The sequence below is a fragment of the Colletotrichum higginsianum genome, chromosome 4, assembly GCF_001672515.1.
Source record: "Colletotrichum higginsianum IMI 349063 chromosome 4, whole genome shotgun sequence".
Classification (NCBI taxonomy): domain Eukaryota; kingdom Fungi; phylum Ascomycota; class Sordariomycetes; order Glomerellales; family Glomerellaceae; genus Colletotrichum; species Colletotrichum higginsianum.
In genome coordinates, this window is record NC_030957.1 from 4,772,957 (window position 1) to 4,794,178 (window position 21,222).

A 21,222-nucleotide genomic window follows, 5' to 3' on the forward strand; every position below is an offset into this window, starting at 1 on the left:
CGTTGAATCGGCTCCCTGTAGCGACTAGGAAGCGTGCTGCATGAATGAGACTCATTCGGTCAAAAACCAAGCAACAGCCCAGGCCAGTCTAAAGCTACACAGGGGCTTGGGACTTAGAACCCACACTGGTCATCGTGCCCCCCCGCCCCAAAGAGACAGCACTGTATCTGCGAGACCCAGACATGAGCAACTTAAATATCATTGGTAAATGTGTATGCTGGTGGGCAAGCTCGACGGCATGCCCGTCTTGGTATCCCTTTTTTGAATGCGCCCCGGCTGGCTTTCCTTTCGCTCGAGCCCCTTGTCTATCCTCTGCGCTCCCTCGTTCATGGCGCCTCTCTTGTGTCACTCATATGTACGCGTGTGTGTGGGTGTGCTTTTTTCTTCTCTTGTTTTACTTTCTCTGCTCGGCAGCGTTGCGGTCGTGCTCGTCAATGTCGATGGCCTCCCAAGGGTAGTTGATCCAGACGTCACCAACGGTGCGGGCGGCGAGGTAGTGGCCGGAGCTAATCATCTCGGAGGGCAGAGTGCCCTTCTTCTGCTTGTCCTTGTTCTGGAGGGGTGTCAGGGGTGGTCACCAAAGGCGGGATGGGGAGAGAGGAACGGAGAGCGACTCACGTGCAGGACAAAGATGCCAAACTCGGTCTTCTGGCCCTTGCCGAGGCGCTGGCTGGCGGCCTCGACGTCCTTCTCGAGCTCCTTGACGGCGTACTCGAGGGTGGTACGGGTGTCGTCGACCTCGTCGACAATGAGAATGCGCTTGCCGACGAGGTTCTCCATGTCGCCAATGGCGTTGAAGTCAAGCCATTGGGTACGGGTGACCTTTGTGCCGGGGACCTCGGGGACGCCGGGGGTGGCGTTGCCGCCAAAGGTCTCGGGGAGGCTCTCGTAGAGAGAGAGGCCGATGGCCTGGATGGGGATGTTGGGGTTGCCGGGCTTTTTCAGGAACGAGCGCAGGATGCGGGCGGGGACATAGCCGCCACCGCCGATGGCGATAATGAGCTGGGGCTGGAAGGTCTCGAGGATCTTGACGGCTGACTCCTGGCAGAGCTTGTGGACCTAGTGTGGTTCAAGGGTGTCAGTCGGACGAAGTTCACGACATAACGAACACGAACACGGGCGCGTGAGACAAAGGGCAGAAGAGAGAGAGAGCGAGAGAGAGCGAGAGAGAGAGAGAGAGGACAAACATCGTTGTACGTGACGTAGAGCTTCTCGACCATTTTGACGGTGTTTGGAGGGGTTTCTTGTGACTCGAACTCGGTCGCCGGCGGGATGTACTGCGGGGTAAGAGGGAAAATGCGGCGGTTTGCTGCAGATTTGGAGATGTTCTGTAACGTAGATCGAGTTAGAAGAAGGAAGAAAGGCGAATAAGAAAAGGAAGCAAACAGTGTAGGATAGATAGGGTAGGTAGGTGTAATTGGGGGTGGGAGGCAATGTACAGAGGAGCGATTTCGAGTCGAAACAAGCTTAAGTACCTATGGGAAGACGGGGGGGGAGCCTGAAGGTGCGTCAGAAGTGCGTGCCGCTATTCACAGGGGACGAAGAAGAAAAAAAAAAAGGAAAAAAAGATGCGCCAGGCTGCCACAGACAGCGACCCTACCCCTCCATACTAGCTAGGTTCCTGTACGTTCCCCTCCAGCAACACCAAGGGAAAGAACCCCGCCATGCGCCATGCACCTGCCGCTGGGCATCTTGAGCGATTGGCAAAAAATGGGCAAGGGCAGGCGCGGACGAGAAATTTTGTCTGGCGAGCCCCGAGCCCCGCCATGCGCCGAACTCAAGCACCCCACTTTCACGTGGATCTTGGTGCTGCGCCCCGCATGTCAAACACCAGTGGCAGACACAGGAGTGGCTGCTGACCGAAACACCCCTGACCAGTGCTCAAGACAGGAGGCGGAAGCCGCCGAGGCTCGGTAAAGGATATCCACTTCCAGCTATTCCAGCCAACGAGAAGCCCGACGGCAGGGAGTCACACACAGGGGTCGCCTAATCCCACCTTCCCTTCAAAATCAGACCCTGGAGAAGCGTTAGCGCGCTACACTGTCTGTTAGTCTGTCACTGAATTTTCTATTACCCCTGGTCGCTTGCTTGAAATTCACGATAATTTTCAGCCTCGTTCTCATCGTGGACAACATGGTATTTGTTCTCATTGAATTGCTCACTGACTTTAGAGTGAGTTTGTCTTACCCTGGTAAATGCTGGATGTTGGTGTCCCGTCTGAGACATCCTGCAGCTTTGCCTGCCAACCAACCAACACAACACACTATCGAGCTCGACTGCAAGAGTGAGACATTATCAGCCTGAATGATATGCAGAATCAGGCTCCACCACTATCGTTTCTGCCAAGGATGAGTTCACTCACCGTCGGTGAAGCTAGCGGCTGGCTGGCTCTCGTCTTCAACAACTCTATGCTGAGGATATGTGAGCTGCTGCTTATGCATGCCGCTATAGGACGTCAAACCATCGTGGCCGCGTAGCAATGCCATTTGCTTGCTGAAAGACACTGGGGCCGGTCGTATCTCATCTTAATGCCACTACGATATCTTGTCCCTGTCAGCGTAATTAGGGTATCTGCTGAAGTGCCTGGATGCGACATCGGGCCTGTGACGATACACCACCAGCAGGAATCACTTTCATGGGCACAGCAGTGTTCATCAAGCCCGTTTTCAACCCCTTTATAATCGATCCCCAAGTCGAAAGCCAGTTGCTAGTTCTTCTCTCCGTCTCTCTCTCGTTCTCTCTCTCCTGTGTGTGTAGGGTATCGGCCGTCCTTCTGACCTTCGCTGACACTTCCAATGCCCCCAAACCATCCTAATGGTAGCCTAGAGACGACTCAGGCGCTCGAGCAACACTTTGATCATCAAAGTCCGCATCGCCCTATCCTTGCGCAAACCCTCGGGGGCAAGCTCTCCCCGCCACCGCAGGATCCCCTCGCTCGCCAGCAGATACGCCGCCCAGAACGCGTCGAACACGCCAGGGCCAACGCCGGGCCGCGGGTAGAAGCGCTCGTTCTCCTAGACATAACCAGCAGGATCTCCCACGAAGCCGTCGCCCGCGTCGTTGACCTTGAGGTCCCCCATGCTGCCCAGCCCGCACAGCCAGAGGTGGACCCTGTCGAGCACGTGGTTGTAGCCGAGCCGGAACTTGACGTAGTGGGCGTCCTTGTTGAGGTCGTAGTGGATCACCGCCAGCGCCGTACCCATCTCCCTCGCGAGCTCGAGGACCCCGCGCCGTCCGATGAACTTGACGAGCTGGTCGAGATACGCGGGCCGCACCGTGAGGTTCGGATAGTTTCGCAGCATGTCGCGGACCGCCGGCGGCTGCTCGAAGCCGAGCCAGGCCTTGGGGTGGAGGCTGAAGTTTTCGGGTGTTGTGTAGGCCCTACGCCGGTGCTCGGGGCCAACGATCTCTTCGATGAGGACGCGGACGACGGTCGGCTTGACCGGTCGCACGCGATCCATGACGAGCCGGCCTTGCATCTTGGGGATCGACTCGATGAGCTGATCGGGGAGGTGATCCGAGTCGTCGCTGCCGCGGATGAGCATGCGCTGGCGGGGCGCCATGGCGACGGCGACGCGCGCGAGGTACGGGTGGTCGGGGCCGAGAATCTCCTGGAGCTGCTCGGGCAGCACGCGGGACCAGTGCCGGAGCACATGGCTCATTGCGTCGGCGCCGAAGTAGCCCTGGCTGAGTTTGGGATACGACGCGCGCTCCTTGAGGACTTTGCCGTTCTTGAGCATGTAGATCTGGGTATCCCATCCTTGCGAACGGTACAGGAGGCGGTGGCGCGGCGCATGGGCGGGAGGAGAGGGGGCTCGAGCCGTCTCGTGGGATAAGAGGAGCTCTGGAGGAGGCAGAATGTGTTCGTCGTCTCCGTCATTGTCGTCGCTTTTGCCATCTTGGCTACCTTCGATATGGTTGTCGTCCGAGGAGGAGCTGGCATCCTCCCATTCCTCGTCCTCCTTTTCCTCAGGGATGACTGGCATCCGGTCGAGGGTCGCACTAGCCGCCATTCTTTTTTTTTCTTGATGGTGATGTAATTGTTGACGGAAGAAAGAAAGAAGAAACAGTCGAGGTCAAACTCCTTCTCAGGCAGAAGTCACCCTTGGCGCTTAGTCGTCACTTTCCTGTCACCTTCCAGTATCCGCTTTGGGAACGCATTGTATTATTGAGTGCGTGGGTCAGTCTTGTAAGAGGTACTGCTTAAAAGGCTGTTCTTGCGGGGCCCAGGTTAGGCCATACTGTGAGGGTGTCAAAGGTCTACACTTTTGCTGCCTTAGCTCTAATCCTTAGAGATCGTCTTGTTACATCGTAAAATTGCGTGCTTTCATAAGTGACACATAGTCTGTCGAATGAAAGAGGTAGCAAAGATGAAGAGGAAACTCAAAGCCGCAGCTTCATGAACAGAGACATTGTCATGAGAGACAAGAAAAGAAAGGATTTTTTTGGGGGTGCTGGCTAATATATGTGCAGGGCGGTGACGATACATGAGGGCTGAGAGAAGTGAGTAATTGACAAGAAGGAAGTCAAACGGCAGGACAGGGGAGGACAAGGCCTATGTCAGCTCCTGCCAGGGGCTTGTTGACTTGACTTCAAGAGGCTATTAGGGACAAAGGGGGTGATTCAAAGTAATGATCTTGGCCTCACCAGGCATAGGGCACACCAGAATCAACTTGAAGCAAGTTGAGAACTTAATAGAGTAAAATGTGGACTGAGAAAAACAGTTTCCAGTTGACAGTGGACCACAATAATACCACATGCCACGGTTTGCGACCCCTGAATCAACATAATCGCCACGGCTTGGAAAGGACTTGTCATAGCTGGGCAAGACAACGCGGGTTCGGCAGGGAAATGAAACAGCCCCTTTCCTCTATAGAGACTCCTGCTTACCGTGAGTATTTATTCGTCATCAAGGGCGTCATACCAAAACACCACCAGCTTCAACGACTAGCCCAGTCTCTTACAACTCTATGAAAGTAGGCACGAATTCATTCAACAGTCAAGGCTGACAAGCCATATGATGATCAGGTTCCAATACAAATCTATGAGCGACGCTGACGAAGATGCTCTAGAACCGGTGACTCCAGCACACGCTATGAGACGAAAGACCAAGGAAAAGGGAGGGCGGACCGAGTGCCGTCATCCTCAGCCGCCCTGGGTCCCCTCTTTTTCATGTATCGCCTTCAGCTTCTTCTCCGTCTTCATGAACTCGCGAATGCCGACCGGCACATCGTTATACAGCTTCTCGTCCCACATGTTCTTGGCGATTTTGGGGTCTTTGGGCACCCAGTTGGACTCGGAACCGCCGCCGTCGTCGTCCATAGTAACGGAATCGCTCACCCCCTTTTGCTCCCGCAGCTTGAGCTGAGCCTCGGCGTTGGCCGCCGACCAGTCCTCCATCTCCTCCCGGTACCGCTCCCACACGCAGTTGACGCACCCGCTCATGCAGCAATTGTCGGGCTCCTCGGGCCGCGGGGGCACGAGCACGCCGGCGATGGTGGTGCTCTTCCGGCGCAGCTCGTCAAGACGCTGCTTGCGCGCGGCAGGCCCGGCGAGAGCGGAACCGAAGACGATGGAGGCCTTGTCAGCCGCGGTTTGCGGCGGCGGCGTCGGCACCGGCTGTGCGGATTGAGCTTCAGCAACGGGTTCCGGGGTTTGGTCTGGGGAGGGAGGCGACGTCTTACGGCCTTGCTCCTGCTTGTGAACGGAGGAGGTGGGGGGCTCCTCGGGCTTCACCTCGGGGATCGGCTGGGGGTCGTTGAGGATCGCCTCGTAGTAGGCGCCCAGCGGGTGGGCTTGGGTCTTGGAGGGCTCGATCGGGGCAGGGCCAGTTTGCGACTGGCTCGTGATGAAGGCATTGCGAGGCAAGCGGCCAACACGCGGCACGAGAGGCCGGAGACGAGGGAGGAGTCTGGCGGGCGCGGACATTTTGGATGGTGATTCGTGGATGGTAATTCAATGTCGAGTGGTGGTCCAATTCTAGGTGGTTGAAGCCGGGTACTGGACCTTTGTTGGGGGGTTGAGTGAGGCAAGCCTGCGATCACTAAAGAAGTAGAAGAGGAACCGCGGGAGCTTGGAATGCGGTCATAGCCGCGGACGTCATCAGACCAGGGTGAAATCTTGCTTAGGTAAGGATCATTCTACAGTCACGTGGTTTCGTGTTGACTCCGGGAAGAAGTGCAAGTGACAGGTCGATCACCAGCAGGAAGGAACAACAAACCGATGAAATGAAAGGTGGGAAATGAGAACCATATGTCATATTTAGACTCAGTATTGGAAAAAGTTGTGAGGGAATACAAGGCACTGTTTCTTGGCAAGAGTTCGATCCATGGTCCAGAAGCTTATTTACAAGTGATGAATGAGTGGTCGTAGAGACCCGCTCGATCGGGAAGGCGGTGGGGTCGCATGTGTACAAACGCGCTCCTTCCACGCCGTCGAACACTACGTACAGCTTGGCTGGCGCATCCCGCTTGCACCAACATTGGAAATACACAACCGCGCGAGGCCTTTGACCGTCTATCTCTTACGCGTCGATATGCCTCAGTAGAGCTCACCAGAATACGAGGAAATGGAGGAGTCCGAACCCAAGCGTAGGAGGGTTTCCCCACGCCTCAGCAGCCAGCGCGACGGCGACGATAACGACAATAACGAGTCGACCACACCCCCCGACCCTCCTCCGCCACGGAGTAGGATCCCGAGAAGACCGTCCTTCGCGTCCCCGACAAGAGCAAGCCTCTCCCGAACAAACCCCGACATCCTGCGACGCAGAAGTAGGAGCCAGAGCCCAGCAAAGGCCACCGGCAATAGTAACCAGTCCGCACAACCCGCACGCGATGTCGCCCGAGCGGGGTCAGCCGCACCGCTCGAGGGCCAGGCCGAACGGTTTCTAGAAAAGGGACCTGCGCGCCCGAGAAGCAACATGTCTGGATCGACCGCCGTCGAATCCCAGAACTTGGGCTCTCCCGCACGACGAATGCCAGGAACTGGGCTCAGCGGTGCAATGGCGTCTAGACCTCGCCGGTCGGGCGGCCTGCCGAATCCCAGACCACTCCCCGACCCTGGCCCAGAAGATGAAGATTTCAACCCATTTGCCGGTCGTATTCTGAACCGGACACCGCCGAGGGGAGTTCTTCCCGCAAGAGCACCGTCGCCCGAACCAGAGCCAGACCAGGAGCCTGAACTCCCACCGACGCCGACGCAAAAGGGACAACCCGACCCTGTGGTCACGACGCCACCTTTGGGCATCCACGACACTCCTTCGAAACGGAGACGGCGAACCACTTCACCGTCTAAGAGCTCTCCACTGAAGCAACCACCTCTCCGCCCACCCGAGTTCACTCAGCCATCAAAGGACCCGTTGAAGAAGGCCATGCAGCGTCCCCCACGAGCCAAGAGCCCGACAAAAACGGTGCGGAAGACGCGCTCAAGCAAAGGTCCTTCGGGAACGCACAAAGCTCGTGGAATCCCAGTGCCGGATCCCAACTTTGAGCTTAAGCAGACACGAGACACGCTGCAGGCCGAGATTGCGAAGCTCGAGACGGATCTGGAGTTCGCCGCTACCGAGAACGACCGTTTGCATATGGCGCAGTCCCTGCGGTCTGGTGTGTTTCGGCCTCTATCCCCGTCCCGCCGTGAGCAACTACTGGACTTGCTGCAACGCCATTTAGTAACTCCAGAAAAGGAGACAAAGCCGGATGCGGCGCAGCAGTGGTTCGATCTGGCGATGAACCCGACGTCCTGGTTGTCGTTTGGATCTCTGGGGCAGACTCAGCTGCTTTCTTCCCACGAGAAGGAAGTGGACCTCCTTCCGACGTCGCATCACCCAATTGCACTATCGGCCGTAGATGAGCTTCCGTACCTACAGGCCTTCACACCATTTCAGTTCTCAGGGACGACGGTCATGCTTCCAAAAGAAAACCCCGAGGATCCCTTGTTGCGAAGACACCACATCGTCCTTCGATCTGTACACCCTGCGGGGCTCTTTATGGCCAAGATCGAAATGACGGTCGACACCGAAAAGCTGCAGATCAAGGAGCTCAGCGTGCCGCGCCTGGATCCTGCGGCTGTCGCAGAAGTAGGGCCGTTTGTCCAAAAGGTCACTGGAGGAGGATCCAACACCCACATGGATCGGAATATCAGCATTGTCACTTGGGCAATGGCAGAGTGGTATCGCATCGCGGTCGAGCGCGCCAACATCTGGCATACCTTGGACAGCGAGCTCGGCGACAAAGAGAAGCTGATACAGAGCGTGACGAAAATACGTACGAGGCGGAAGAAGCGCAGGAGAAAGGACGACGACGCAAACGACCCAGAAGGAGATGACGGGGTCACGGAGAAGAACCGTATCGAAGACTTGCCTCGAGCGTCGTTGTTGTCTCATCTTGGAAGGACCGCCTACGAGATTCCCATCCCGGGTGCTGTCAAGGAAGACACGTCGTGTCTAAGAATACAGTGGAGGATCGGTTTCGACTGGACTGGCGAGGCGCAGAGCAAAGTTGGGCTGATGATTGGCATGCCCGGGAAATGTGAGTACACCCCACGAGTATGACGACTCAAAATCAATGCGGTTGGCTAACAAACACGCAGGGCATCTGGGCGATAAGCGCGGGTCACTGGCCGCGGCGTCTAAAGTGTTTGAAAGACTTGTTCAGAGTGACGAAGGGCCGATGACGGCTGTACGAACCGTTGTTGCGTTGCTGGCGGGAGATGCATTGTCTTGAAGGATATCACCACGGAGTATTACTGCGCTTGCGCTGTGTCGAAGCACCATGTCTTGGTTCTTTTAACGTTATCGGGCCGGGCCACGGGTAACTCTAACCCGCAGCATGGCTGGCCGATTTATTTATTATGACTGGCGTTGACTCTGAAGTCAAGCAATGCACTTTCTCCATTTCTCCCACAACTCACAAGTCTATGCTCCTATCCCCAGCGGACTGCGAAACGAGCTGCGAGACTTTTAGGACGCAGGGCCTTCATCGGTTCCGTTGGCACTCTGGCTTCCGTTCGAATCCTGGCTGCCGCTTCTAATATACCCATTCCCCCCGTTCTGCTACCCGCCATATACGCTTGTGCCGGTCTGTCGCTCGGTAGCAACGAGACCACGACCATAGGAAGTCTCAGGCGTGTTGGCGTGCCATCTCGAATCAGACATGCCCGCTCGGGTCGGATCGTTGGGGCCGTCAAACCCGCCTCCGAACCCACTAATGGGGCGGCCGCTTCCGCTTCTGCTTCCGCCGCCGGGAATGGACGCGTTCGGATTCTGCCCCTGACGCTGAGCCGTGGTCGTCAAGTCCGTCCCGCTGCGCAGGGCGGCGGTGCCCGGTGGGCCGTAGGAACGATACGGGTCGTCGATCCAGGTCGTCCTGCCGCGCCCGTTGGGGTCGGAGGTCGGGGGAGGGTACCTTCGCCAGCCGGAGCCCATGGCGGCGGTTGCGTTGGAGCCGTAGGTGTCGCCGTGGGCCTCAGTGTAGGTCCGACCGCGATCCACGTCGTCTGCGGATGAGCGGGCGGCTTGAGCGGCCATGTAGGCGAGCGCGTCTGCGAAGGGCGGTAGGGGGTCGGCCTCAGGAGGGGCGAAGGACAGAATGGAGGCGGCCTGAGGAGCGGCGAAGGTCGGAGGAGAGGCGGTCGGAGGAGGGGAGGAGGAGGGGACGCGTTGGGCGTTCAGGGGGTTTGTGTTTCTGTCGGGACCGTTCGAGCCGGATTCGTTGGGTGTGTTCCCGTGGCTGGACATTATGACGATGGGTCCGTTGATGATGCTAGGTCTTAATGGAGTCTTCGTGATGCTGGGTTTAGTCTTGCTCTCCTTGATATTGGGTTAGTGTTCGTGTCTTGTTGATTTGACCTTCTTAACCATGTAATCTCAAGACTGTGATTCTGCTTGGAACACAAAGATGCTTTTAAAAGGCTGCCAGGAACGTCGTGCAGTGATTGCCGGCCTTTCCATGATGGTGATGGGTTGACGCGCGTGTGGTGACTGACGGGAAGCGGCAACCCTTGAGGTCGGACGAATACAATCTCCCCCTATTCATTGTTGCACCAAAGGTGAAGGATCGCTGCTGTTGTTTCCTACTTGGAAACGAATATGTTCTCAACGATAGTTCTTGGAAGCAATTACATTTGTGGTGAATGCATGGCTTCACAGGGGCTTGTTCCAGCAAACGTATTGGCAACATCGCTCCTAAAAGACTTTTTTCATTTTTATGATTACCCCTTAGTAATTAGTACTATAATAATGGAAAGCATAGGGAAAAGTCGCACATGAACAGTCTCTTGGCTTCCGTAATTGGGTCGACAGCTATTGTCATGTGGCTGTTCTGTGGTTTCTATGGACTTTAGGACCCGACCTCCTGTTAGGACTACAAAGTCGCCGCTTTACTGCCGCTCACTCTGTTCTAGTGAAAGATACCTCATCAAATTCTATTAAATTGAAGGTAAAGAAGATTCACGGCGTATCGTTGCACTGATGGTTTGCATAGTTGAGGTGGAAAGGAGGAATCGAACTTGAACATGTTAAACAACGCATTTTTGTGTTCAAGTCTAGCGGCAGCAATAAGTTCAATGAACACCAACAGGATCTATTAAGAATCTGCCTTTATCCAAAAGATAGTGACTGTTGCGGTGAATCGGATGAAAGCGCGGGTGCTGTCATGATCCAAGGTCTAAAGAATGGGACATCAACATGAGGAAGTCGTTCTCCTCACTTCCCACGACTTCCAATTTGAAGAAACTGGAAACCGTTTACTGTATTCATAGCTGAAAAAACAAAAAGTCTTCCAGATGATCCGTAACTCGACAGTGAGTCACATACAGACTCTTGTGCTCGGAGACCCTGGAAGGAACGTTTCAAGGCAGCTTCTCTACTCCGAGTGTACCAAGCTTGTCTGCTATCGAGCATCGCCCCATGTAAATGTTTCTATTATTCCATAGGTAGCTATAGTTGAGCGGGATCGACACCGAAATGGAAAAGAAACTCGAAGTCTCTGCGCTAGCTTTGGAGACTCATAGAAACCATCGAAAGTCGGGGCTCTTAGGGCCATCACCCAGCTTAGAAGTCGGCACCTCGCTGGCAGTCAAACTCACTCCTTGGGCGCGATTTCTCTTTCTGTTATCCCATAACATATAGAATCCCAACGCAAGAGCAAAAGAAGCGCCAGCCACGCCAAACGAGGCCGTCGTGATCAGAGCAGGTGCATATTTCGGCGCATCCGGTTTGCGGAAGATGTTGCTACTAACGAGCCCCATGAGATTTGCAAGCGGAACACCAATAGAAGTGAGAAGAACACCTGGGGTTACGCTGTCAGTTGGAGACTCCTGATAACAACATGGTTTGGCGAATGATTCTGACTCACGCTGGTTCTCGTTCACGACGTTGTTGTTGTACCACGTCGACAAGAGCACGCTCGGCGCCGAAGTGCCCCAGGTCATCATGAAACAGGCGTAGTACGCAACCTCAATCTCCTTTTCGACGTCATCAATGGCTGCGTAAATGATGAAGCCGATGAAGCTCAGCATGAAGCCCAGGGCGATGAAGGGGAACCGGAGCCGGCGCCAGTCGGAGAGGAAGGCCAGGATGAGAAGCATTGCGGCGCCGCTGACGTTGGGAGCCACGGTGTGGAGGTTTGTCTTGATGGTGCTGTATCCCAGTCGCTGAACGATCTGAGGCATGAAGAGACCGACGCTTTGGAGAGGGACCCCGAGGCAAATCTCAATGGCGAGGAAACCGTACTGCAGTCAACAAGTCAGCTATCGAGCTTCCATAACGATTATCAAAAATAGTAACTAGCGGTTTCCGAGCCTTCATGCGCGCAAGAACTAGGTACAACTTACCGTTGTCGGATGCTTAAACACCTTGGCTGCCTCGCGAATCTTCATCTTCTCCCCCACCACAGATGAGCTGTCAACTCGGATACGATAGTGAGCCAGCTCTTTCTCTTCCGCCGTGAGGAAAGTCGCTTCGGCAGCACTGCGCGGGAGATACCAGAAAGCAAAGAGGGCGAAGAGAATTGTCGCAGTCGCTTCGATGATGAAGAGCCATCGCCACGGGTGCAGGTTCGTGTTGGTGATGCGGAACACGGCAAACGCCAAAAGGCCTGAGAAGGCGTTGGCCTATTCTGTGTCAGCAACGGTCTTCCCGGTGCGTGCAGGTCCAAACGGGCGGCGAGCTTACAATGTTGGAGGCCGCGTAGAAGACGGCCAGGCGGCGCGCCAGCTCGCCACGGCGGTAGAACGTGGTCAGGTAGTAAATGACGAGCGGGAAGAACGCCGACTCCGCCATGCCCAGGAACCACCGCAGCGCGAAGACGCCGCTGAAGTTTTGGGCGGCGGCCATGAGCATGGTCATGGAGCCGAAGCCGAACATGAGGATGGGCAGCACGACCGCGGGGCCGAACCTTTTGCCGATGAGGGCGACGAAGGGCGCCGCTGCCACAAAGGGCACGAAGAAGATGCTGACGATGAGGTTGTACTGGCCGTCCTTGAAGTTCAGATCCGTGCTCAGGCCGTCGGTCTCTGCGTTTCCCAGGTTCCCCTTGTCGAGCGCGTTGAAAAGGTCTGTCGAAGTATATCAGCAGCTTCACCCTCTGTTGGCATCGATAATGGTGCCATGTGAAAAGAACACGGCGAAGAACTTACACATTACAGCCAAGACGGGCAGAATACGAAAGTCTAGCTTCCTGCAAAGGCGCCTCTCGGCGGCTTTGTCGATGACTTGGACCACGTCGTCGTTATATTCGTGGCTCTTGGTGTCATGCCCGTCAAAAGATCCTTCCCGGACCGACCCAGTTGGGTCGGTAGTCGGCGATATCTTGTTGTCTTTACCGGCATCCATCATCAAATAACTGCCTGGGTATTTCAGGTGGAGGAGACTCAATCAATCGGGTCCGAGGCTTAGCAAGTAGCCTACCGTTGGATTTCTGGGAGTTTGTGTAAAGGAAAGAATGGGAGGCTGTCACAACATGACTGGGGACTGTCTGAACTTGATATTTTACGTGTTAGAGTTGCATTCGCCGATCGGTATGGTGGTACGTCGCTAAGATAGCACTTCATGAGGTCGCAGGTATTGTCTTCTAATCAGCGAGTCTCTTATCCAGGTCATGCAGAATCCTTGTGGCTAGTTGGTGGTTCTATTCTCGCAGCTCGTTGGTGACCAAAGATAAGGGTGATGCTGACAGTGGGGTCTCTGACGCAGTCAACCGTACGCTCTGTCTAGCTTTGCCCCTCGGACATATGCTGGTTCATGATGGTCGAGGGCGGACCGGGTGGCCTGCATGCTGGTCCTATAGATGCCCTTCACCCTGAGCTTCGCGCTTGTTGATGAAACGTTCGGTTGCGTTTGCTCGGGGTATCTCTGATATCTACAAAATTGACAAAGAATTCCGCGTCCAATGTTCGTTTCCGAGAGTTCAAGTATCCCGTTGACCACCTGACCATCAGCGAGCACCGAGAGCACCCTTCCCATCATGAGCGAACAAGCCTGAGCCGTTTTCATCAGAGAATCCTAGCACATTAGAACCTCCAGTGTGGACTTTCTGATGGCTTGCAGCACACATACAGCAGTGGCTTTTGATAAGGACCAATGTTGATGGCCGGTGGCTGGATGATACCCGTCCCATCAAACTGCACCCCACATCATCGAGGTTTCAACGGACCCATAATGGTGGGGGGTTGATAATGAGAAGATAACCACGGGTGCCGAAGCTAGATGAAGTCGAACATAGATGACTCTAATAGAATTGGAGTCGTGGGGGTCACTTCTCGCCGACTGATGGAGCCCGTTTCCTGCAAGAACCATGAGCAATTGAAAAGCCCAGGGCAAACAGGGTGGGAAGAGTATGTGAGATGCAAAGGTAACGATAGACAGTAGTCCGGGGTGGTCACACATCGCGATTCCTGTTCAACTGATCCACCGAGAGTGCGGGGTTGATAGGATGATCGCACGACTTTCCGCGGGCCGCGGCGAGTTCAATGTTGCCCGGGAACGGAGCATTGGACGGAGCCAAGGTTTCGAGGATCAGCACCTGATTAGTTGTAACGAATTCTTTGGGGTTTTTGTCATTTTGGGGGCAGCTTTCGAAACGAATGTAAGAACCTCGGACATTCTTCACATCTCACCTCACGCACGTCAACTTACACTGCAATCGCCATGTCCTCCTGCAAGACCCCCGTCCTAACTGATAAGGCCCCCAAGCCGCTGCCCGGCATCTACAGCCAAGCTATCATTGCCAATGGCATGGTCTTCTGCTCAGGTGCCGTCCCAATGGACCCGGCTACGATGAAAATCATCGACGGCGATGTGCAGGCTCACACGGTAGGTGCATGCCCTTGCGTCGCCATCTTTGGACTCGACATCTGACGAAACGACGAGCTGATTTCTTTTTCCAGCACCAATGCATCAAGAACCTTACCGCAGTCCTCGAAGGAGCCGGGACGACCATTGACAAGGTTGTGAAAGTGAACGTCTTCCTCTCAGACATGGACGACTTTGCCGCCATGAACGAGATCTACTGCCAGTACTGGGGCGATATCAAGCCCTCCAGAACGTAAGTTGTGCCACGCAGAATGTCGCCATCTTTTATTCTCTTCATTTCTCGACACTAACCTTGAGATTAATCCAGCTGCGTCGCGGTCAAGACTTTGCCCCTGAATGTGGATGTTGAGATTGAATGCATAGCAGTCTTGTAAATATTGTCAGCTGTGACTTGGTGCTAGATTATTGAATATCACAACAATCACTTATTATGAGACTTTGAGCGAGAACCATGAGGGTTCCAAAGCTGCTCAAGCACCCTTGGTGCTCTCAAACGAAGGGCCAGTCGATGTGGGCAACTGAGTAGTTCAAGGCCTTCGCTCTCGGCCCCTGTTGACTGAAGAGAAGGTGTTGTTGGATTGGAAGCTACTGTGTCTATGTATTCTCTAATGTCTTTGCCTAGAGCAGCTCCAGCAGCTTGTCGCAAAACAACGTAATGGCCCTTTTCCCATCCTCAAGGGCCTCGTCCATTGCAATAAACGGATGTGGCTGTCCTTTCATGACATGCAAGTCAACCTGAACCCCAAAACCTTCAAGTTTCTTCCCAATAGCTTCACCCTCACTGCGCAAAACATCTAGCTCACCCACAACAATCACCGCGGGAGGAAGCTTCGACCAATCACCCTCCCAGAGCAAGGGGCTCGCCTCGGGATGCCTCCAGGCCTCTTCGTCGGGCAGGTAATGGCCGCGGTACCACATCATCTTCTCCGCGGGCAGGGCAGGAGTGAACTCGTTTTCTTTCCATGACGCATGCTCCGGTTTCTGTGAGTCGGCCGTTGCAGTGTTGTCTGCAACGGGCACCGACAGCAGCTGGACCGCGATGGGTGGTATGTCTGGACACTTGGTCGCTCGCTGACACATGACGGCTGCGAGGTTTCCGCCTGCTGAGGAGCCTCCAAGAGCGATGCGAGAGGCATCGAGGTTGAGTTTGTCAACACCGGTCGAGATGACCCAGAGAAGCGACTCCCAGCAGTCGTCGACAGCTGCAGGAAAAGGGTTCTCTGGTGCTAGCCTACACCTCGTCAGTGAGATTGCAAAGCGTCTGAATGACATACTAACCGATAATCCACACAGATCACAACGCACTTCGATCGATTGCACAAGTGCGTTGCAATCACGTTCTCCGTGTCAATGTTTCCCAGCACCCACCCGCCGCCGTGAAACCAGAAGCTCACCGGCCATCCTCTGCCAGGTCGCTGGCCCAAAGGCGTAAAGACACGGATCAGGATATCTGGCCCACTCGTCTGTCTCCTCTGGATGGTGATGTCCTCGGAACTGGCGACATCCAGCTTAGGCCCAGCACCTGGAATCAGGGTGCCGCTGGCGCGGGACACAGCGATGGGTTGATGATGAACAACTTGCTTGTCAAAGACGTGTTTGTTGTAGAATTCTTTGTATTCCGGATTGATGCGGTCAATCACCGACGGATGCAGGTTGTACGGTGGCTCAGGCATTTTGATTGACACAAATGTTCTAGTATCACAGTATTGGTTCAAGTGTCTGATTCATCGGAGGTTATAGTTCGTCTCAGAGCATGGATTGCGTGGCAGTCTGTTTAGACTACCAGACGTCTCGGAACTCCAGAAGTACCCTTGGGCAGGGCCGGCAGGTCTGTGCCTTATCCGGAAAAGTGAAGGATCGCCGAAGAACGGAGGCCGCACATGCGGGTGTTTGACCTGGATGCGGTGACCCCCACTCTGAGCTGCCCGTATCCGACAACCCGACGTGCTTCCGAGTATCTGATGGAGAAGTGACAATCTATGAGGTGGGTCTGCAAGAATGGCAGAGTGGAAATCAAATATGCCGGATTGCGTTATGATACATGGCTTCTCCCGATCCCGCTCGCTGAACAAAACGAAACGTTGCCTGGCTTCCTTGAACACTCGTCCAAGTGGCAAGGCAAATGAACATGTATTATGGAGATTTTTGGGTGACATGACCATGATAAACATCTAAGGACCAGCTGTGGGTGATACCTGAACTGCAGAGAGCCACGTCGTGATCTCTCGGGTTTCGAGAGGCATGGATTGCTTACATATCCTTGGGTCACCTATAAGTCTTTTGAATACCCGGAACGATTGCACTCGTTCATTTCTTCAGGCATTTAAGATCACTCACCTCAAAGCTTGACACAGATTTGAACCCAGTTCCCACATTAATACGACATCTGCTTCTGGCTATGGTCTTTGGAAGTTTTCCTTACATCCTCGCGGGCTCAATCAGAAGCCAGCTTACAGTTAAAAAGGACGAATATGTTTGAGTTTGCTTGTTTGCTTTGTGTTTAGAAATATGTAAATTTTCATTTGATGGCTTCCTGGCCTACGTGGCTGTCCCTTTCGCATGCTTTCAGAGCGACAATCATAGGCCCTCCGTATCATGCTGCAGATTGAGGTCATCAGCGGAGGAATGGAAACTCTCCATCATTTTTTCACTTCCTCCATATGCCCTGTTTTGAGAATGTTAGTTTAGCCCTGAAACCAATTGGAAGTCCAGTAAAGTAATTCATGAATCAGCAGCAACTTATTACAAAGCAACTAGATTACATCACAACCCCCCTAACAAATCAAATTCTTAGGGGGGTTGTGATGTAATCTAGTTGCTCACCACGCCAGTTCTACGAGCGCTGAGGATGTGATCAAGACGAAATCTTGAAACTTAGCCAAGAAATGTCTAACAAAATGGGTCAACTTATTTCGGATAGTCTCTGTAGCCCATCGAGGACTGTGACGTAGGACTCTTGTGTTCGATGAGATGGCCTGGCCGCCTGGTAGAAACTAGCACATCAACAGATTCGCCTGTCTCTACTCTTAGTTCCCATAGACTTGGCGGACAAGATGATTTGTAGCCTGCTTGAAGGTTTCCCTGTTATCGTAGGACCCTTTTGCTGATTGCCAAGACTGGGGAACCTGAAAGTGGCTTGTTTGATGGGACCAGGGGAGCAGGGATGATACGACTGCCGGAGAAGTCAAGGAAGTGGCATCTCTTAGCCTGTTAATGACCCGCCACGGGGCTCTGGACATACGAGATAACTTATCTATCACGCAGTGGTTTCACACACGTGCACAGCGTTGTTGATTCAGCACGTGGATGCAAGACAAGCCAAGAGCGTTCCTGGCGTCCCGTCTTTGGGGTCGATTCCACAATTGACACTACCGTGGTGGGCTTGTGCGACTCAGTCGAAAGCTTGTTTCAATCCTACAGTGGTGGAAGCCCCCCATCTGTCCAGGACCAGGGTTGCTTCACCACAGGACACAATGACCCCGGCTAGGATTTTGAGTCGATCTCGCCAATAGAAGGACTACAGAGTCATCCTGTTCTTATGGGTTTCTTGGTGCTAGCCATCCCACGTGCCATTGTCGGCAGTTGCTGACTGGCTAGTCTGAATACTACGTATGGGGAATCATTTCGGGCATTGCGTTGAACGACTCTGTAGTAGAGCAGTTGTTCTTCACCGCCGCAGCAGTCCTTGAACATTGTAAGTACCATTACTTCCGCTGCCTTTTTTGATCTCAATGCCGGACTCTCGTGGTTTTACCAAGTCATTTCTTCCGCAATTGAGTGTTTGAAATGGATCGCTTACACCGACTTCCGAATCAAGAGAAGCTTGGAGCTCTTCTTGATGATCTCCCGCCTTTCACTGCGCTCAATGTCCTGAAAGGGCTTGGCCTTGCGGTATGTGACAGCCAAGAACAAGAGCAGCATCACTTTGTTTTTGACTTGCTAATCGACTCTCCATGTTAGGCCGTTGCCTATGTTCTCCTGGTCAGAATCATCTACAACTTGTACTTTCATCCCCTTCGTAATTACCCGGGCCCGAAGCTGTGGGCCATTTCGCGAATCCCATGGCACTACACCAACCTCAAAGGACGCATCACCTGGCGAATCCGCGACTTGCACGATCAATACGGCCCTGTCGTGCGCATCGCGCCTGACGAGCTTTCCTACACGACATCCACGGCATGGAAGAAGATCTACGGCCAACGCAAACCAGAGTTCCCGAAAGCTCTCGATGGGCGCGGTATCGCGCCGCCCAGTATCGGTGGGCGCAAGAGCCTGATGACAGAAACACAAGACCAGCATCTGAGGCTGCGACGAGCGATCAATCCGGCCTTCTCGGAAAAAGCGTTGAGGGAACAGGAACACTATCTTCAGAGTCATTCCGACAATCTCATCAAGATTCTGAAGGAGAAGGCCAACCAGGGCCCTGTCGATATGACGACTTGGTACAATCTCGTCGCTTTCGACATTGTATCCGGTACGAGCACTTCCAACTTTCCGAGTCGATGATGGGACTGTTGCATGCTGACTAGATTGATCAAGATCTGGCATTCGGTGAGCCGGCTGGCTTCTTGGACAACGCAGACCAACCCTGGATCCAGGTGATTCTCCAGAGAGCGAAAGCGATTGTGTGGTTCCAGCTCGCCGTTTGGTACGGCTTCTTCCCGCTGCTGAATCTCCTCACCCCGAAATACGTAACCGAATCGCGCAAGAACCACATCGCCCTGACGGAGGCCAAGCTGGAGAGACGCATGAAGGCCGAGAACCCGGGCAAGGACTTCATGTCCTTTATCCTCGAGAACGAAAACGAAGCAGTCGAGAAGCTGTCCAAGGTCGAGCTTGTCATGCTGGCTAGCAACTTCATCGTTGCCGGGAGCGGCACGTCAGCAGGCGGTATGTCGGGTCTCACATATCTCCTGCTCCGGAACCCGGACAAGCTCGCGAAGCTCAAAAAGGAGATCCGCGAGAAGTTTCAGACGAGCGATGAGATTTCCATGCAGGGCACGGCCCAGTGCAAGTACCTCAACGCGTGTCTCGACGAGGGTATGCGCATGTACCCCCCTACTCCAGGTTCCCTTCCGCGGTTTGTCCCGGGCGATGGCGAGATGATCGATGGCAAGTGGGTGAAAGGCGGCATGGCCGTTGCCGTCAATCAGTTGTCGGCAGGTACATCGGAGCTCAACTTCAAACGCGCCCGAGAGTTTCACCCCGAGCGATGGCTGGATCTGCCTCCAGATTCCGAATTTGCCAACGACGACAAAGCAGCTACCCAGCCATTCTCCATGGGCCAGAGAGTCTGTATTGGAAGAGCGTGAGTAGCCAATTCTCTTGATCTTCTAATTCGTTGAAGGGAAGCTAATAGGTCCGGCTTGTAGAATGGCGTATGCCGAAATGCGTCTGACCATGGCCAAGATTATCTGGCACTATGAGCTCGAGCTCACTGAGCCTGAGCTGGACTGGTGGAACAAGCAGGGAACATATCTGGTATGGGAAAAGATCCCATTGATGATCCAGCTTCGGCCCAGAGTCATCTAGCCAGAGTGGGAGGGTAGCCATGCAAAAGTCAAGGTGTTGGCCATGACCGCAGATGTCTACGATTGAAGCAATCAAAGACCTGTCTTAACTTTCCTGGCTCACACAGTGATCCAAACAAAATTGTAACAACAATTGCGTGAATGACCATCCTAAGAAAAAACGTCTTTAAGGAAGTTTGAAGCAAAGATGGGGGCAGGTGGTCTTGCAAAAATCATAGTCAGCTGCATTAGTTGAGACGGAAACCCACACATGTACAAAGTTGGCTACTGCATTGCGTAAATGCTAGTGCAATATCGCATCTTGAATTCACAGATTCATCAAATAGAGTATTTGTAGACTGTATTATATAGTTTTGATGTCACAGTGAAACAGGCGTAAAGATCCTGTCAAAGTACTTGCGTAACAAAGCTTCTCTGCATTGTAATCCTATACATCTTTGACCAGAAATTAACACAAGAGATCTGCGCTGGTGCCCACAGAAAGACCCAGTACAGACAATATCCATTTAAGGGCAGGTAGCGTCAGGGTTGTTGAAAGTGGCACAAGGCCCCTACACAAAAACATGTTAGTACTGCATAGCTTAGTAGAAACGCTTTACATACACCAGAGCACTGTAACCCATTGATTAGCAAAGTCTCATTGTTAGACTCATTTTTGGAAAACTTACGCAGCCGCAGTTACAATCGCCGGGGATGTATGAACAGCAGCTTGGGCCGGAGGGTCGAACTGGACCTCTTTGAGGATCACGAGCGAGGACATTGCTGTCGTGTTGAACCTGGCCTGGAACTGCCATAGCCACGGAGGCAAAGAGGAGGGCAAGGGCAACTTTGAAGTTCATTATGTCGTCTTTCGAAAATACAGATGGGTTGTAGGTGGTATGGATAAAGCTTTTGCTGATTTCGAGAATGATGGATATTTTTCAGAGTCTGGCAAGCTTTCAAGAGGGTCGAGAAGGATCAGACTTTGACTTATTAAATGCTTTTGTAGGTCACTTTTCAAGTTCCTTTGTCAACCCTGGACCGGAGCAACCGGGCCAATCTTCGTCAATATGCCAAGATGTCAAGTTAGAAGCCTTGTAAAGGATCACCCCTAGAGTTTCCAAATGGGCAGTGTCGTATGGGCGGTGCAAATAAGCAAACTCCACTCTTAACGCTTGACCTTTATGGGCCCTGACTAACGGCCTGAGTCATCAGCGAAAAAAACACCCTTTTAACCACAAACTTACCAGCAGTTACTGTCTGCTGTAATACCTTGCTCCACTCTTAACTGTGAATCTTATTGGCTACACATTGGTAACTTTTAAGAGAATTTAGCCTGCTGGCGCTATTCCGCACATCAGCATGTTGTATGTAAAGGAGTGTCAACCAACGCCCAAACCTGCA

At 53.5% G+C, this 21,222-nt stretch overlaps 10 protein-coding genes across 10 annotated transcripts; 3 read left to right on the forward strand and 7 right to left on the reverse strand.

Annotated features, from left to right (window-relative positions):
• Positions 1-394: 394 nt before the first annotated feature.
• On the reverse strand, positions 395-1,220 carry CH63R_06764 (Phosphoribosyl transferase; the record flags this gene model as incomplete). Its single annotated transcript, XM_018301739.1, has 3 exons — positions 395-553; positions 619-1,059; positions 1,188-1,220. 3 exons carry the CDS (start codon positions 1,218-1,220, stop codon positions 395-397), a joined length of 633 nt encoding a protein of 210 aa, XP_018159589.1.
• Positions 1,221-3,014: 1,794 nt separating this feature from the next.
• CH63R_06765 (uncharacterized protein) lies at positions 3,015-4,013 on the reverse strand (the record flags this gene model as incomplete). The annotated part of the gene is made up of 1 exon (XM_018301740.1): positions 3,015-4,013. The coding sequence occupies one exon, from the start codon at positions 4,011-4,013 to the stop codon at positions 3,015-3,017; it is 999 nt and encodes a 332-aa protein (XP_018159590.1).
• A 1,132-nt stretch (positions 4,014-5,145) lies between these two features.
• CH63R_06766 (Oxidoreductase-like protein) lies at positions 5,146-5,928 on the reverse strand (the record flags this gene model as incomplete). Its single annotated transcript, XM_018301741.1, has 1 exon — positions 5,146-5,928. One exon carries the CDS (start codon positions 5,926-5,928, stop codon positions 5,146-5,148), a length of 783 nt encoding a protein of 260 aa, XP_018159591.1.
• A 640-nt stretch (positions 5,929-6,568) lies between these two features.
• Positions 6,569-8,720, forward strand: CH63R_06767 (uncharacterized protein; the record flags this gene model as incomplete). The annotated part of the gene is made up of 2 exons (XM_018301742.1): positions 6,569-8,525; positions 8,587-8,720. The coding sequence occupies 2 exons, from the start codon at positions 6,569-6,571 to the stop codon at positions 8,718-8,720; spliced, it is 2,091 nt and encodes a 696-aa protein (XP_018159592.1).
• Positions 8,721-9,049: 329 nt separating this feature from the next.
• CH63R_06768 (uncharacterized protein) lies at positions 9,050-9,733 on the reverse strand (the record flags this gene model as incomplete). The annotated part of the gene is made up of 1 exon (XM_018301743.1): positions 9,050-9,733. The coding sequence occupies one exon, from the start codon at positions 9,731-9,733 to the stop codon at positions 9,050-9,052; it is 684 nt and encodes a 227-aa protein (XP_018159593.1).
• A 1,268-nt stretch (positions 9,734-11,001) lies between these two features.
• On the reverse strand, positions 11,002-12,829 carry CH63R_06769 (Major facilitator superfamily transporter; the record flags this gene model as incomplete). The annotated part of the gene is made up of 5 exons (XM_018301744.1): positions 11,002-11,285; positions 11,352-11,727; positions 11,830-12,108; positions 12,170-12,552; positions 12,634-12,829. The coding sequence occupies 5 exons, from the start codon at positions 12,827-12,829 to the stop codon at positions 11,002-11,004; spliced, it is 1,518 nt and encodes a 505-aa protein (XP_018159594.1).
• A 1,314-nt stretch (positions 12,830-14,143) lies between these two features.
• On the forward strand, positions 14,144-14,682 carry CH63R_06770 (Endoribonuclease L-PSP; the record flags this gene model as incomplete). The annotated part of the gene is made up of 3 exons (XM_018301745.1): positions 14,144-14,308; positions 14,383-14,540; positions 14,616-14,682. 3 exons carry the CDS (start codon positions 14,144-14,146, stop codon positions 14,680-14,682), a joined length of 390 nt encoding a protein of 129 aa, XP_018159595.1.
• A 244-nt stretch (positions 14,683-14,926) lies between these two features.
• On the reverse strand, positions 14,927-15,981 carry CH63R_06771 (Esterase lipase; the record flags this gene model as incomplete). The annotated part of the gene is made up of 2 exons (XM_018301746.1): positions 14,927-15,539; positions 15,587-15,981. The coding sequence occupies 2 exons, from the start codon at positions 15,979-15,981 to the stop codon at positions 14,927-14,929; spliced, it is 1,008 nt and encodes a 335-aa protein (XP_018159596.1).
• Positions 15,982-18,094: 2,113 nt separating this feature from the next.
• CH63R_06772 (Cytochrome P450) lies at positions 18,095-19,840 on the forward strand (the record flags this gene model as incomplete). The annotated part of the gene is made up of 4 exons (XM_018301747.1): positions 18,095-18,199; positions 18,269-18,782; positions 18,848-19,616; positions 19,681-19,840. 4 exons carry the CDS (start codon positions 18,095-18,097, stop codon positions 19,838-19,840), a joined length of 1,548 nt encoding a protein of 515 aa, XP_018159597.1.
• Positions 19,841-20,345: 505 nt separating this feature from the next.
• CH63R_06773 (uncharacterized protein) lies at positions 20,346-20,678 on the reverse strand (the record flags this gene model as incomplete). The annotated part of the gene is made up of 3 exons (XM_018301748.1): positions 20,346-20,390; positions 20,443-20,451; positions 20,508-20,678. The coding sequence occupies 3 exons, from the start codon at positions 20,676-20,678 to the stop codon at positions 20,346-20,348; spliced, it is 225 nt and encodes a 74-aa protein (XP_018159598.1).
• Between the last annotated feature and the right edge of the window lie 544 nt (positions 20,679-21,222).